The 15,000-nt window shown below is 39.0% G+C and overlaps 1 protein-coding gene across 5 annotated transcripts in view; it reads left to right on the top strand.

Annotated features, from left to right (window-relative positions):
* The window catches only part of LOC138007058 (MAM and LDL-receptor class A domain-containing protein 1-like), a 61,188-nt gene that overhangs the window by 6,828 nt on the left and 39,360 nt on the right, over window positions 1–15,000 (top strand). For 4 of the 5 annotated variants that reach the window (XM_068853747.1, XM_068853745.1, XM_068853748.1 and 1 more), the window contains exons 3-10: window positions 4,297–4,391; window positions 4,755–4,999; window positions 6,306–6,413; window positions 6,774–7,022; window positions 8,425–8,514; window positions 11,898–12,032; window positions 13,118–13,359; window positions 14,974–15,000. The exon at window positions 14,974–15,000 is cut by the window's right edge and continues 61 nt beyond it. In XM_068853747.1, the coding sequence (XP_068709848.1) occupies window positions 4,297–4,391; window positions 4,755–4,999; window positions 6,306–6,413; window positions 6,774–7,022; window positions 8,425–8,514; window positions 11,898–12,032; window positions 13,118–13,359; window positions 14,974–15,000 (1,191 nt within the window). The remainder of the gene's footprint in view (window positions 1–4,296; window positions 4,392–4,754; window positions 5,000–6,305; window positions 6,414–6,773; window positions 7,023–8,424; window positions 8,515–11,897; window positions 12,033–13,117; window positions 13,360–14,973) is intronic. The other variant, XM_068853744.1, reaches the window with a different exon arrangement.

Raw genomic sequence — 15,000 nt, 5'->3', positions numbered from 1 at the left:
TCATAACTCAGATTTCTGTAATGCTTTTAATTTTTTTTAGCATATTTTACTTTTATATCAGGCGAAGAGCCATGACATGGATGTACTGATATCAAACCGTTATTACAAAAGCGGGTACTAATTACAGCGTGACACCAAACAAGTCTCAAACATCAAGGTGTAAACTAAAACGTGAGAAAAGTTTTGTAATGCTGCAATTGTTTGTTAAGTTCAGGTTTGATCTTATTTATATAAAAAGCTTCTTTGAGTTTTAAATCAATTGAGTTGCTGGCAGAATCCAGAATACTAAAGCACGAAGGGGAGTATTTGTTCTTACATAAAGGGGATGTGTTGAAATGCTTAAAAATATGCGAGTTTTTATCGCTTTCCGTGTGTTCCTTTATCCTGGTAGAAAAGTGGCGACTAGTTTCGCCAATATAACGGGAATTACAACCCGCACAAGAAAATTGGTAAACTACTATGGCTTTTACAGCAACAGCATTATAGCATTATAACACCGCGTGAAATGTAATGACTGATGGGAGAAATTTTTAAAGAAATGGCGTCTTAAGTGGCCCAAGTTCTCTCTTCAAGCTCAATTTAAGTAGGGTATCTGGTCACAAAGTGCCAAATTGTAAGCTGAAAAATAACGATAACATTATACTTTTTCAATCGAGGCGTTGAAAAGGAAAAATAAACCTGGAGAAACTATTGGAAATTTGAGTCAAAATTCGAAGGATTTTTGAGAAATTTCATATGGTAATTTAAAAATGTCGTATTCGCATAGTTAAATTTTCGTTTTTTGTTCGTGTTATTGTTAACTTGTAAGCTTCAAAAGTTTGCTAATTTAGTAAATTCAAATATTGAGTCAGAATGGTTTGGAACAGGGAAACGGGTTTACTTGGAAATTTTGATTTACTGTGATTACCCCGAGCTAATGAGCCATTTTTCTCATAAATATGCATTTTTTTCATATTTCCGCGCCATTGAAGCTTGCTTTAGCGCCGCCCTTTGAGTTCCCTTGAGAGTAAGGGGGTACTTTCCACTTTACGACTGCTTTATATGGAAGCAATGAGAGTTATTTGTTGCGTGATCTTAAAAGGATGCGTTTATCGTTTCGCAGCTTACCATTCGTGAGAAAGGTAAATTTTTATCTAACAGTAACTGTAATAAGTTAAATCGATTCTCATCGCACTGCGATCAAGACAGGGAAGACAGAATTACGCGTCACTCAATTCAAGTTACGCGTCACTTTGACAGCTCTGTTTACGGCCGTTAAGACACATTATTAAATTCTCAACCTCGGATAATGCAATTCTTGTGCTCTGATTGGTTCACTCAATCTCGGTTATCAGCTCATATACTTTAGTTTGACCTTATATGGTAAATGATTGCGCTTAGCGTTGCTAAACTAAAAACGTTTACGCCAGAAAGCGAAATTTCTTTCGGTATAAAGCAAAAGAAAAACGTTTTTGTGGAAAATTTGGATCACTTTCGAAGCTTAGAGATACGCGAAAAGGTAAGAAATGTTTTTGTGATGAGCCTGCGTCTGTTTGACCACGAGGTATTACACAACATCGCATCTTCATCAACTTTTTTCGATTTCGCTAGGATTTTCTCGCTTTTTTCGCTCGTATTTCGTACTTCTAAACTTTTGGAGTTTAAGGAATTTAATAAAACAATTATTCCATTCGCGCTTGTTGGATATGAGAGTGGTTATAGCCAACTCGGCGCTACGCGCCTCGTTGGCTATTTACCATCTCATATCCAACGCGCGCTCATGAAATAATTGTTAATTATTCGGTTTGAATAGGGGAGACGGGTGACGTAAGCTGCGGCTGCAGTCACTTATTACAAGATGATTTTAATAAGGAATAAGGTTGCGCATAAAGTTGTATCAAGCATCGCGCAAATGAACGATTCGCTAGGAAAAGGACAACCGGAACATGGCCTGCGTAGCTGGCGGGATATTTTATCGTGGGATTATTTAAACGCGCGCAAGTGAATGAGAGCGAACGAAGCGGCGAACCGTTGGTTTGGCCTCGAGTTGAAAAGTAATCCCTTTTGGCTTCGCCCCTTCGAAGCTTAGCGTCTTTTCCCGGCTTTAATGTGAAAGACAAAGTTAAAATGTGCGATTTATACGCTAACTTTACTTCGTTTATAATTCCTCCGGCGTCAAACCAACTCTATATGCGAAATCACCTTTTTCTCGTGTATCTTAAATTTCTCGGACTGAGCATAATTGGCGAATTATAATATATAGAAGAATGTCACTGATCAAATAATTTGCATTCCTTTCAACTCTGCCAGAAACTAATTAAAGCCTGTCCAAACGGTAAATGTTTTACCGTAAACCATGCTAAATCATGTTTTAGGGTAAAACATGTCAATGTTTTACAGAGTGGCTAAACGGCATGAAACATCTTAAAACATGTTTTATCAAAACGAGTACTAATCTCCAGAAGCAAAGAATTGTAGTCCACTACATTACCCAGTGTGCTTCACTGTTCGACTCCTAGTTTCAACACATGTGACGATGTGTAGCGACTGCAATGCTCGTTAAATTGTTAGAAGATGACAAGAAAAGAGAAGGTAAACGAGGGAAGATTAGGAGCTGGATAAGGCGAAAAGAACAGAAACCATATTTCAACAATACCGTTCAGGAACTGATGATCGAAGATACTCCCAGCTATCGTGAAATGATGCTGATGACCTATGAAGATTTCGTAAAGATCCTGGAGCTTATTGAACCTGATATAACCTGTTATCAGGTAACTAGTGGTCATAAGGTCATAAGTGCAGCAGAGCGACTGACATTAACAATTCGATTTCTTGCCACTCGAGAGACATACGGATCTTTGAGCTTCCAATTCCGTATCTCCAAATCTGGTGTTTGTTTGGCAACTTCACAACTAATAAGTTGCGAATACAGCCCAATTATCTTGTTCTTGATCTCAGCAATCGGTATGTCCAGTTCTTCCTGAATTTTCTCATAAGCTTTGCCACGCTTATCCTTCATGTGATATCATAGTCTTTACTAAATATGTCCCATAGACAGGCGCTTTCATCAAACATATCCATAAGGATGCTCGTCTCTTCGTCACTCCATCTCCTTGTTCTAGCTTTATTTCCTTTCCGCTTTTGTGTAGGGTTATCTTCCATAACATTTTCTGATTCATCATGCTGGATTCATTTCGCCAACTAAAGGGGTGTTTAAGACTTGAGGCCACATCAAAAATAAATAAAATGTCTGTTCTTGGTTTCAGCCGTAAGATCCATGCTCGTGAACCATGCTTGATGATTTCTCAGATGTGAATGATGTTAAATGAAACATGACAGGAACGAAGGCAAAATTTGTGAAATTCTCTGTCATTACAATTTTAAAAAGTGGTAATTACGTAAAATTGGTCGCAACGAGAGGTCTGCAGTCCACAAGAGGCTTAATAAAAATGTGTTAAAAACGCTCATGACACAACATAACGAAGCCGCCACTCAAAGCGTGTTTCTCACTTGTGCGATAAGCACAAGCGTAAGCACAAGGATGAGAGCTTGCGACGTTTAAGCAGTGAGACAAGCCGCGGAAAATTTGGCATACGCAAGCGTAGTAACGTCCGAGAACATCTAGTAAGATTCAAGATAACGTGCGAATCGTCGTGCTTGTGCAAACTAATGCTGGTTCTCACTTGTGAAATAAACACAACCGTGAGATAAGCATGCGCGCAAGGGACGGAGAAAGTTTGCTTTCCTGCGCTTTACGCTTATGCTTATTTAACGTTTATTTCAAGCCGGTTCCCACAGTTTTTTTTATGTTTACACTTTTGCTTATGCTTGTGCAAGTGGGAACCGGGCTTAAGCTGTCGCAAATCACATCGCAAATGAGATACATGATTTTGTATCAAACTATTCGGAGTGATCGGGTGAATTCGGAAATCTACTGCCTGCAAACTGCTTGTACATTTCATGGACAGTTATTTCCCTGGCCAGGGTCTTGCCATGATATGATTTACCATTATCGTTAATTTAGAACACTGTGAACCAGTTCAACGAGCCAGGCGGAATTTTTAACTCGGTGAATTTGCTATTGGCTTTTTGGTCTTCTGCAAAGCAACGATGTAAATGATATTGGACAACATAAAGTGCTCTTGGGATAAAAATACCAAAATGGTTATTACTATAAAGCTATTTGGACAAATTAAACATTGTCTGGTGTCCTATGAAGTTCATAATCTTCTCCAACGCTATCGTCATAATTTCTAACTTTCTACTCGGCTTTTGACTGTCTTCTCTTGTTACACACTCATTGCCTTTGTTTCACAGATTGCACTTTTACGTTATGGACGTTTCATATGTGGAGGCTCCCTAATTTCGGCCAACTGGGTAGTAACCGCTGCCCATTGCGTATCCGGAGACCAGTAAGTGTACTTCATATCTTAATCGATTTTGACTGTTTACTTAATAATAGTAATTATGCTTCATTGTGTGTGATTTCTGCAATAAAAAACAAAAGAAAGAAAGAAACACACAGCTTCTAGGGAACCATTTAAATACAGATGACCACACTCCCCTCCCCTCCTCGTCCCCCTCGACACAGCCCCCAAAGAGCAATTTTATGAACGTGTCTTCTGCAAGGCCATAATTTATTTATATAAGATCATTAAAATAAATGAAGCTGCATGTACGTGAAAATTGATCATTGGTTGTTGAATACACTGCACTTCGCATCAAGCTGAATTAATTTATAGACGATAAATGAAACATTTTTGGTTTCAATGCAGGGATGCCAGTAGCTATCAGGTCGTGGTTGGCGATCATAATCGGAATGTCAACGAAGGTACAGAGCAAAAGATCGCTGCCAGACGGATATTTGGTCATCCTTCTTACAACAGACCAAGCAGGCTTAACAATGATATTGCCTTGATTCAGCTCATGTCCAATGTTTCGTTGTCCAACCGAGTGAATCCCATCTGCCTGCCAAACAATGACTCGGATATTCTCACGGGTTCCAAATGCTTTATTACAGGTAATTATCGTACCTATATGGCGAACGTAAGCTAGGTAAGATGAGGAAGACACCCTCAGACTTCGAGCTGTAGATCTACTGAGCGAGTGACAACGAGCAACTTTCTTATGTAGCACACCCCTTTTAAACCTTGATGATTTTTATCAGCATACAATAAGCGGCACTGAGTTTCAAAGGGAGCCCTTGCTGCCAAGGTGATTGTGTGAACGTCGCGGTTTGTGAGCGCAAGGCTCTCATAAACTACGAGTATATGTAGACGTTGGATGCAAGTTTCATATGGCAGTCGCGAATCCCACAGCATGTATATATAAAGCTGGTTTTACATCTAGTAAAAAAGAAACATATTCCATTTATGGTGGGACAAACACTTATGCTTTCGAACTAATTCGAAGCATAACTTGCGAAATGACGGGGTAAGGTGGTCGCGCGGGTAGGAAAATAGTAATCTAGAGTGCATTCGTCATGTCATGGTTTTACGACTAAAATGCATACACAGTTTGATTAAAAAAAAAACAGTCGCCTGTGACTACGTACCTAAGACTTCTATGTATTTAAGTTATCACAGCGTTTTACCAGCCATTTCAATAGTTTATTTCAATGCGTATTTGGATTTTCGGGAGACAAATGTTAGCCAATCATTATCTTGCATCACCAATTGTATCCCTGGAATGAGAAGTGCAACTTTACCAGGGCCAAGTTGCCGTTTGATATGATCTTGAATTTACGTCTTCGCACCTGTAACCGTTTCTCGCTGACACATTAGTCGGGACTAAAATTCAGATAAGGCATGGGAAGTCGGAGGCTGGTATTTCAATGATTATATTGACAACCTCAGTTCACACGTTTCAAAGTGAAATAGAGAATATTTGTACAGTTACCACACACTGAAACCTGGAGATATCCTAGCCCACCATGATCTGTTAGCAAGATAAGAACTGAACCCCTGGAAATCATGAAATAAATAAAGCTACAAATCGAGCACCGCAAGTAGTTCAAGAAGCCCTGCCGCTCGGGCCGCTGTGAGGATCAAAGCTGAAATATATAATCTTATAAATTAGTGTACTATTATTACTTTACCATTTTACTTCAAACCAGAATCAAGTTTTCAGAGTCAAGTTATAAATTAGTGTACTATTATTACTTTACCATTTTACTTCAAACCAGAATCAAGTTTGCTCATCAAATAATAATTACTATGATTTGAGTAGGTTATGATATCAAAAGAGCTCCAGCACTTTTGTCATAGCTTCCCATAGGGATAACTATAGTACACCCCGTGTTAGATAACCAATGTTGTGTATGTCAGGATGGGGAAAAATAGAGCATCCTGGAAGTTCACATCATACTTTACAACAAGCCATGATGCCACCCATTGACCAAGCGGAGTGCAGACGGAAGATTCAAGCAACAGGAGGTATGGTGGTATAGAGATTTTAATCAAAAGTGCTTCAAACAAGAGGTGATGCTTTCTCTTCCCTCTTCTGTAGTAGCAACAAAAAATCGGATTTTGTCAATCAGCAGAAACTCATCCTAGGCAAATGATCATTTTGCAAATTAAATACTGCATAATTAATTAGGAATATACAATGGAAAATAAGAATCTTATACAACATGGGGATGGGGAATTGCCTAAACAAAACAAGCCGACGAGTGTCGTTGCATGAATCGTACGTTCTTGTTTGGGTCATATTTTTTTCATTGAGATAGAAGGTTTTTTACCATTGACCTTACATCAACGGTTACAATAAACATCTCTTGGGTGTATATCCCTTAGGTATTGTCACATTAACACCACAAATGCTGTGTGCGGGCGTAAAAAATACAATTTTGAGTGGTTGCCATGGTGACAGTGGAGGCCCGTACGTCTGTCTGAATGCCGACCAAAAGACTTACACATTACATGGAGCAGTAAGTTGGGGATCTCCAACTTGTAATTCCAGTCAGCTGTACACTGTATTTGCAAGAGTGACTCAGTTTCTTCCATGGATTAAACAACACAAGGAACATGGAGATGGTGAGGGAGGTTTGTCATCACAAATTGGTCCACATGGTCTTTTTTTGTATAAGTGCATACACAATCTTGTTGATATTCGTCCTTCTGCTTCCTGCTTGGCGCAGCACTATTAGGTGCAATCGCGTTTCATCCGCGAACGGTATCCAATTTATTCCTAAACGCTGCAAGACATCTACGTTTCAAAGATCGTTTTTTGTTAGAGCAGGTAGAATATGGAACCTATTAGCGTCTCAACTGGACTTTAGTTCTGGTAATATAAACACCATTAAAGTGCCTATAACCCCAAGAGTTTTTTTGGGCCGGAAAAAATCTTTATTATTCACAAGATTCCGCAAAAAAAAATTCATTTGGTTGAAACTTTGATTTTTTGTGAATTTTCAAAGTAGACAAAAAACTCCCCCATTTGAAACATTACCGAGTGAAAAAACTATCAAATTGGGTCTGGGTCGAGCACAATTCCTGACGTCATACCAGGATTTGGTGATCAACAACCTTGCTCAACGAAGCTGCCTGATGCCTCGGGACAATCTTCAACGAAGATTGCCAAAAGATGAAGTTGGAGTTCGCGTCTTTCCAACTGTCTATACTCCGGCTGTACAGTCTGTAGAAGACAGTGTAAAACCATCTGAAAGCGAGCGAAGCAAGAGGTAGCCTGCGAACGCAGACGTATTTCCGGCCGTCGTTTCTCTGCCCCGAAAGAAGAGACACTCTTCAACATTGGTTGGCGTTCTTCCTAGTGATGATGTAAACTATAAAAACACTCAGTGCTGTTTGTGCAATGTGACAAAACCCAGTTATTGAGTAAAAAGTTAAACACTGAATATTTCAAATAGGAGTGTGAAACAGAGTAGACCATCTTAAACTCTGTCGTCCGGCAGGTGTCATGTGGGTTAGCAGCGCGGGCTCTGTTATAATCTTGTTACTTTCAACAAAAAGGGTAGCTTGGTCATTGAGGTCTATGGCGAATTTTATGCAAGCGTTCGCCAGCTCCGCCGTTTCGCAATTTTGTTGTTTTTAGGCAATTCATTCTGCAAATACCTTTCTTCTTTCCTAACACTCACCGCAATGAAACTCAATTATTTTTACAGTGTTCGTTTTACATTAAATGTTCTTTTCAAGCGGATCCGGGAAACCCACCGAAGACATCCACCAAGATATGTATGAAAATTACGGGCCGTTTAATTGGTTCGTAGAGGGTTGTTGTCGAAATGGAATAAAATTTTTACTTTCTGCTCCGATTTCAACTTTCTGCATTGAAATGTACAATGTTCTGTATTGCGTATTTTTTTTACGTGTGTGTGTTACTCATGATCATTTTCTCCTAATTGTAATTACTCGGCTACACCTTTCTGATGTATTGTTTCCCTCCATTAGTAGCAACTCACTGTTGCAATATGCTTTTTTCCAACAGGAAGTTCACCGCCGCCACCACGCACACCCCCAATCCCAGCAACCGTAGCCACACCTCCCTTACCGGTCACAACACCAGCAGGGAGTACTGGTGAGACATTGATCAAATTTTTGTTAAACAAAACAATTCTGCTAAGTGAATTTTTATCATAACCTATTACTGGGGTGTCAGTATTGCAATCCAAGACGGAAAATGGGTAATATTTCTCCGGTTTTGTTTTTCCTTTTTTTTTTTCAGTGTCAGAAAACGTCTTGCCTGTCACTCCCCTGCTAAGTGGTGTCTTTGTACATAGAGTCCTCTTTGCGTATTTTGTTAGGTTTTAGGGGGCTGGGGTAATGCGATCAACTTGATCGCCCGAACTTGCCTGGATTATGCATAACATCCACTTGGCCTTTTGTCATCCCATTGAAAAAAACACTCATAAAATATTCGCGGACCGGTCGATTTCTCTGAAATTTGAAAGGGTGATTGCTAACAAATAGAGAAAGACTTTTAAAATAACTAGAAATTCCCGTGTTAAGCATGAAAATTCGACGAAGAGGTAAATGAGACTAAATTTGTTGAGTGCGTTGCCATTTTTGTGCTTTGATTGTTGTGCAAATTTTGACATAGAATAAAAAATACCTACCGATAGATCGTTAAAAAATCTATATTTTTAGTGGTTATTTGAACATAAAAGATACAACGCTTGACGAGAAATAATATTTTTGTTAATATTTGAAAGAAGAAAAATTTCGCGGGAATCGGGACGCAGTGAAAATGAGTTAACAAATTTGCATACGTGCGTTGAAATGTGATACGCGAGGAGACAGGAATTTTATTTCTCTGACACCTGATTTTGTCATTGTAGTGTAAAATGAAGTTTATTTGGGAACGCAACAATATTTCTTTAACTTCCTCGTTAATCCAATTTATTGCTACTACTTACTACTGCGAAGATTGTTCACAAGAAACTCACGCTTTTTGCGAATTTTGAGTGTCATAAAATTACATCATTTGCGTGACAATATATGCCTTTACTCTAACACAAAAACATTCAGATAGTAACCAACTTCATATTTATTAACCAATTTTTCTGCTTTTGCGCTTGTCAGCATTATGATCTGCGATAATTTGCAAGTCTAATTTTTTGTATCTCATAGATGTTCAGACATGGCCGCTAAACCTCGCGAATGTGTAGTAGGCAAATCGCGGGGGCGGGGTCTGGGTCGGGGTGTCTTTTTTTCCCATTTCTGTTTGTTTCATTTTTTGTCGTCATTTTCGTGTACTGTTATTTTCGAATGACTGTCATTTATGGTGGAAATTAGTCAAAAAAATTGAGGAACCTACGGAAGCTGTCAAAGCTCTTAAGGGGTATTTTAGTTTTTCATAAAATCTGACATTGTTTTTTTGTCTTTTCGAAAATCGAAGTTTGTTTTTCGAAATTAAGAGAATTTCCAAAATTGCTGAAATTGGAGTTTATGGAATACACGCAAACTACGATATTCACTTCTTTTAAAAAAAGAAACAGAATCACATTTCCACTATAATCGTCACGCAGACATGCAACGTTCTCAGTTGCTTGTTTGTTGGTGTTGTTGTCAATGTTGTTGTCTGATTTACCCCAAACGGTTTGTAATAAAGTCAGTCGCAGAGGAACTTGCTGGCCAATTCTATTCGGACGTCAAGGGATCGAATCCAATATCACCATAAAAAACACAACAACCTTGAAGACAGTTTTGCGAAAACAAGCAAATCAGAACGTTGCGTTACGACCATCGTTGAATTGTGGCCATGTTCTGTTTTGTTTTAACTGTATTGCGGAGACAGTTTTTTGCGAAGTAAACATTAAAATGTGGTTTTAGAATGTGGAGCTCAGCGGCTCTTCAGTGTCCCTAGGAGTTAGCGTATATTCCCCGCAAAAACTCCAATTTTAGTCTGAGATTCTCTTAATTTCGAAAAACAAACAAAGATGTCCCTTTCGTAGCTTCCGTATGTTTCATATTTTTTGACTAATTTCCACCATGAATAAAGGAAAAATACCGAATATTACAGGAGAATAACAGCGAAAATTCAAACAAAAAAAATTGGAAAAAAAGAGACACCCCGGCCCCGCGTTTTGGCTACTAACGTGTAAATAGTAGTTCACCCTGAAGTCAAAATAGATACGTTTCTCAGGAACCCGACAAAGATGGCTTCCTGACCCGACAGATGAAATGTAAATATTTAATTAAATATTACAAGACTAAAGACTAAAGACGCAAGTTTGTTGGCTAAAAAGTACATTGTTTTACTCTAAAAACGAAGAACGATTAACATTCTTTCCCGTAGTTCATTCATTGCACCTTTATGGTTACCTAGCACGTGATCAATTTCTTCCATCATGACCTCTCCATTCGTTTATAGAAGTCAGAGACTGCAGAAATAAATTTTCATGTTTTTACGATTGATTGTCATTAATCTTTCGATGAGAATTTGATTCAGAGTTATATATGAAACCATGTTATCTTTTTTTCTTGTCTTTTTCTGTTAACTCCTGGCTTTTGCGGTACTTTTTGGTGCAAACAATGTTTTGACATTGCATCAGATTAGACTAACAAGAAGAGGAATTATGAAGCGGAAATAACATCTTCAGTCCTATCTTAGTGTGTGCAATAAACGTTTGCTTAGTGCAACTGCAAGACATGCATGACATGCTGGAAAACGTCCGTCAGAGCAATTTGCACTTAGTTTTTTGCAGACTATTTATTTAAAGAAGAAACGAGTGAATTTTACTCAAGAGCGTGTTTTGTTATCTTTAAACTGAATTTATTACCAAAGCTTAAAAAACTGAAAGACCTCAAAATGGGTCAGGACACTACAAAATAATTAAACATGTGAACGTGTGAGCCAAAGGGCCTCTGCTGGCGCGACATGTGGGTGACCCTCAAATGGTCTTAATGACCCCCCACTTGAAAAAAACTAACTGGAACGCTGCAGTTCAATACAACCCAATTCAGTGCCTTCTGTTTTTGTATAACACGTACCACAGGCAACCCAGTGTACGCTTTATGGAGCGTCTAGTTGTGAATCTACATTTGATATTGGTCAAGCATATCACCTTGTAATCCTCAGGCAGTTATAATGATGGTTTAAAACAATCCAACCGATTCATAATCTTAGCGATGCCCATCACGGTTGCGGTCATCATCATTTCCAGTGACTGAAAATATATATCAGTTAACTTTTCGGGCTAAGAAGTGTCTGACTAATTTTCCACATAGATTTCTCTTACATGGTGGATATGATGTTTTATACATTTTATCGGATGTCATTGCCAGGTCTTATGTTTACCAGCGTTACCGAGAGTGCGCCAAATTCTCGTCATCAGGTCAAAAAACATTTTTGGAGTTAAAAAAAAAAGTTTATTCTACGTCGATTTTAACTGTAAAGTATCCGAGCCTTCCTGTTACTCTCCGGTCCTACTCAGATTATGACAACATTTTTCTTTTAAGGCTGGTCGTGTGGCTTTGAAGACTCATCAATATGTAACTTTACTCAAGAAAAAAGTGATACGTTCGACTGGAGGCAGAATAAAGGGAGTACAACATCATCTAATACAGGACCCTCTTCTGGTCACGGAGGAAGTGGTTTGTCAAAATTATACATAATTGATATATGCAATAGCATAGGGCCGAGCAAAATTATAGATGAATCATGAGTGATGACGAGGGAAGGGGGGAAGGTGTGAGATTTCGATTCATTCATTCTTTTGCTTTGGCTCAAACCCTTGGGAGTTAAATTGCTTACATTGTCCAGACGGAGAAAAATTAAACGTTCATTTTTTTTCCTTCGGCACAAACCCTAGGCTTGGGGATGAGATTGCTTTTATCAAGTTGCTGCTTTTGCCGCTCGAAATCTAAATGGCAACATTTTGCAAGAGAGATGTGAGTTTTTTCATTCATTATCATTCTTCATTCAATAAATGCGGGCGAAGTGGCATTTATTGAACGCTTCGTTGGAGAGAAGTAGCCGGTGTCACAGCTTTTTGTGTTCCCCCGTGTTATCTGTTTCCCCGAACACTGAGCACTAGTGCTGTGTGTTCCCCCTTTCCTCCACATCGAACATTTCAGTGCTGGTATTTTTTACAGGTCACAGGTCATTGTTTTATTAATACAGAAAGTATCCTAAACATGCAAAAAAAAGCTAACCTTAGGCCTATTAGGCCTAAACAAAAGTTTATAGTCCTACGGTTAGCATTTATGAATGTTTAGGATACTTTCTGTATTCATATTCTGCGATCTTACTTATCGTTATGGTTTGATTACGTTTCTTTACTTTCATATTTCTTTTGTTTTGATGTATTCTGAAGTCGGCAATTTTGAAGGGAACACGTAGCACTGAAATTTCATATGGGGAGGGAAGGGAGAACACACAGCACTAGTGCTCAGTGTTCGGGGGAACAGATAATACGGGGGAACACAAAACGCTATGACACCGGTCCGGGAAATATGAAATATGAACAACACGAACACAATTACAAGACGGTGCTAAATTATTTGAAGGAATAAGACCACTGAGTGTCTGCATATTCAGATTATGGTGTCCGCAATGCGAGCGCCAGTCGCCTGGAGATAATTGGCTCGCTTCGCGAAAAATGACACTCCTACACCTTCCCACTTGTGCACATCACATAAAGTGAAATGGTGAGAAAATACCAATTTTGTATTTACAGGATACTACATGTACATAGAAACGTCTTCTCCTCGACAATATGGAGATTATGCGACACTGGTCAGTCCGGTGCAGAAATTCAGCAAAATAATGTGCCTGACATTCTATTACCACATGTATGGTTCGGCCATTGGGAACCTGACTGTGTCTATCGATGGCCAAGTTAAGTTCTTTGAAGCTGGTAACCAAGGCACCCAGTGGGTTGAGGCGAAAATAAACGTAGATGTCTGCGGAGACCACCCGGTATTATAATAGATGTAATGAACAAATAGATTCCATGTTGTTGTGCGTCTGATCTGTTCAGTAATAGATCACCGATGAAGTCAAAATGTGACAAAAAATGTGGCAGACGTGGCGATAGCCTCGTATGTAGCTGATGTTCTACAGAACCACATTTTGACGTCTTCTGTTAGCCGCACGGCAACGTGGAAAGAATTAAAAGTTCTTGACGTCAACTATGTGTCTGTGCTCTAATTTAGGTGAAACCAAGTCAAAAGACGTTCATCATTTAGCTTATTATATCATATCCTGTAGTGTAAACTGCGCTTGTCACGAATGATTAACCTCTTACTAACCGAGCGCGAGGGCCGTACCGGAGAATATTGGCCCGAGGTCGTGGAAGGATGCGCTAGGTCCGTAAAAAATGACCGAGGGCCAATATAGACCTCTTTCATAATGGCGGCCAAATAAAATATTCTTTTATTTTAATGTTAAGAAACCTTTTTAGCCTCGCTACGATAAGCAAAAGAATATTTGTTTCAAAATGAAGAAAGTAGGTCTAATTAACATAAGTAAAAAAGAATGTAGAGGAGGTCGTTATTTATGAGAGTGGTCTATTCCCCAGTACGGTTCCCGAGCAAGTGAGGTTAGTAAGTTGTTTATTATATGGCATCGTTTCTTTGAGCGATCGGACGCTTCTGCGCTTGGTGAATGTTCGTAATTTGAACGGTAAGCCTCTTAAACGTAAAACTAAATTCCACTTTCTATCATCATAGTGTTGTGATAAAACAAATTACGCTTTTTCAAAACCTTTTGTGTTTCGATCAGTTTGAATTTCACTGGATAGAGAAAGAAATACAGAAACGGATAGATTTCATACTGTAAACCAGCTAATCAGAGTTATCCATTTAGCCTGAGAATTGCTTGCCACATAATAAAGGATTATTAGTGCTCTTTCTATGTCAAAACGCGTTTAGAAAATGGTTGTTATATTCAATATTCGGCTACACTTGGAATAAATCAGCCTCTTTACCAGGCCTTTAAACGCGTAATAGCAAGAAGCTATTACGGGCAGAGCGCGATAGCGCAAGGCGTGCTCAGGGAATCTTCCCGATCCTCTCGACGAATGACGTCACGTTTTATTTCACGTGAGGACGACTGGGAACGAGGCTGGGACTTAAATATGTTACCATTTGACTTTTGACGAAAGAGAATCTACTACTCTGAACAAGTGACAGTTGATCACTATGCTGCGTGAGAGCGCAGAAATAAGGAATGCATTACCCTAATCAATTTAAATCGAGTTGTCGTGCTCTCGTGAAGTCCTTGGCCCTCTCCATCAGGTAGGGGGTTTCTTGAAACACCACGTTTTTGAGAAAACGTTTCTTTAATCGTGTTTTTACGAAACGGGAAACCGCAGACAACAGGATGGGGATTGTCATAATATAAAGCATGCCAATTCTATTATCATAACTTGTCTCTCTCTTTGAGATGTTGCTCCATGTCTTCAGATAACAGACAAGAAATACGAATTTTGGTAAAAGTCAAATTTCAAGATGACTTTTGCCGTTTGTCGTAAACGGCTAAATCTCGTTATAGATCAATTGTCCAAAACAATGACACTTTAAACCATTGCAGGTTATATTTACAGCAACAAGAGGAAGG

This window comes from Montipora foliosa, chromosome 6 (genome assembly GCF_036669935.1).
Source record: "Montipora foliosa isolate CH-2021 chromosome 6, ASM3666993v2, whole genome shotgun sequence".
Classification (NCBI taxonomy): domain Eukaryota; kingdom Metazoa; phylum Cnidaria; class Anthozoa; order Scleractinia; family Acroporidae; genus Montipora; species Montipora foliosa.
The sequence above is the reverse complement of the archived record's forward strand: the minus strand, read 5'-3'. Positions and strand labels throughout refer to the sequence as shown.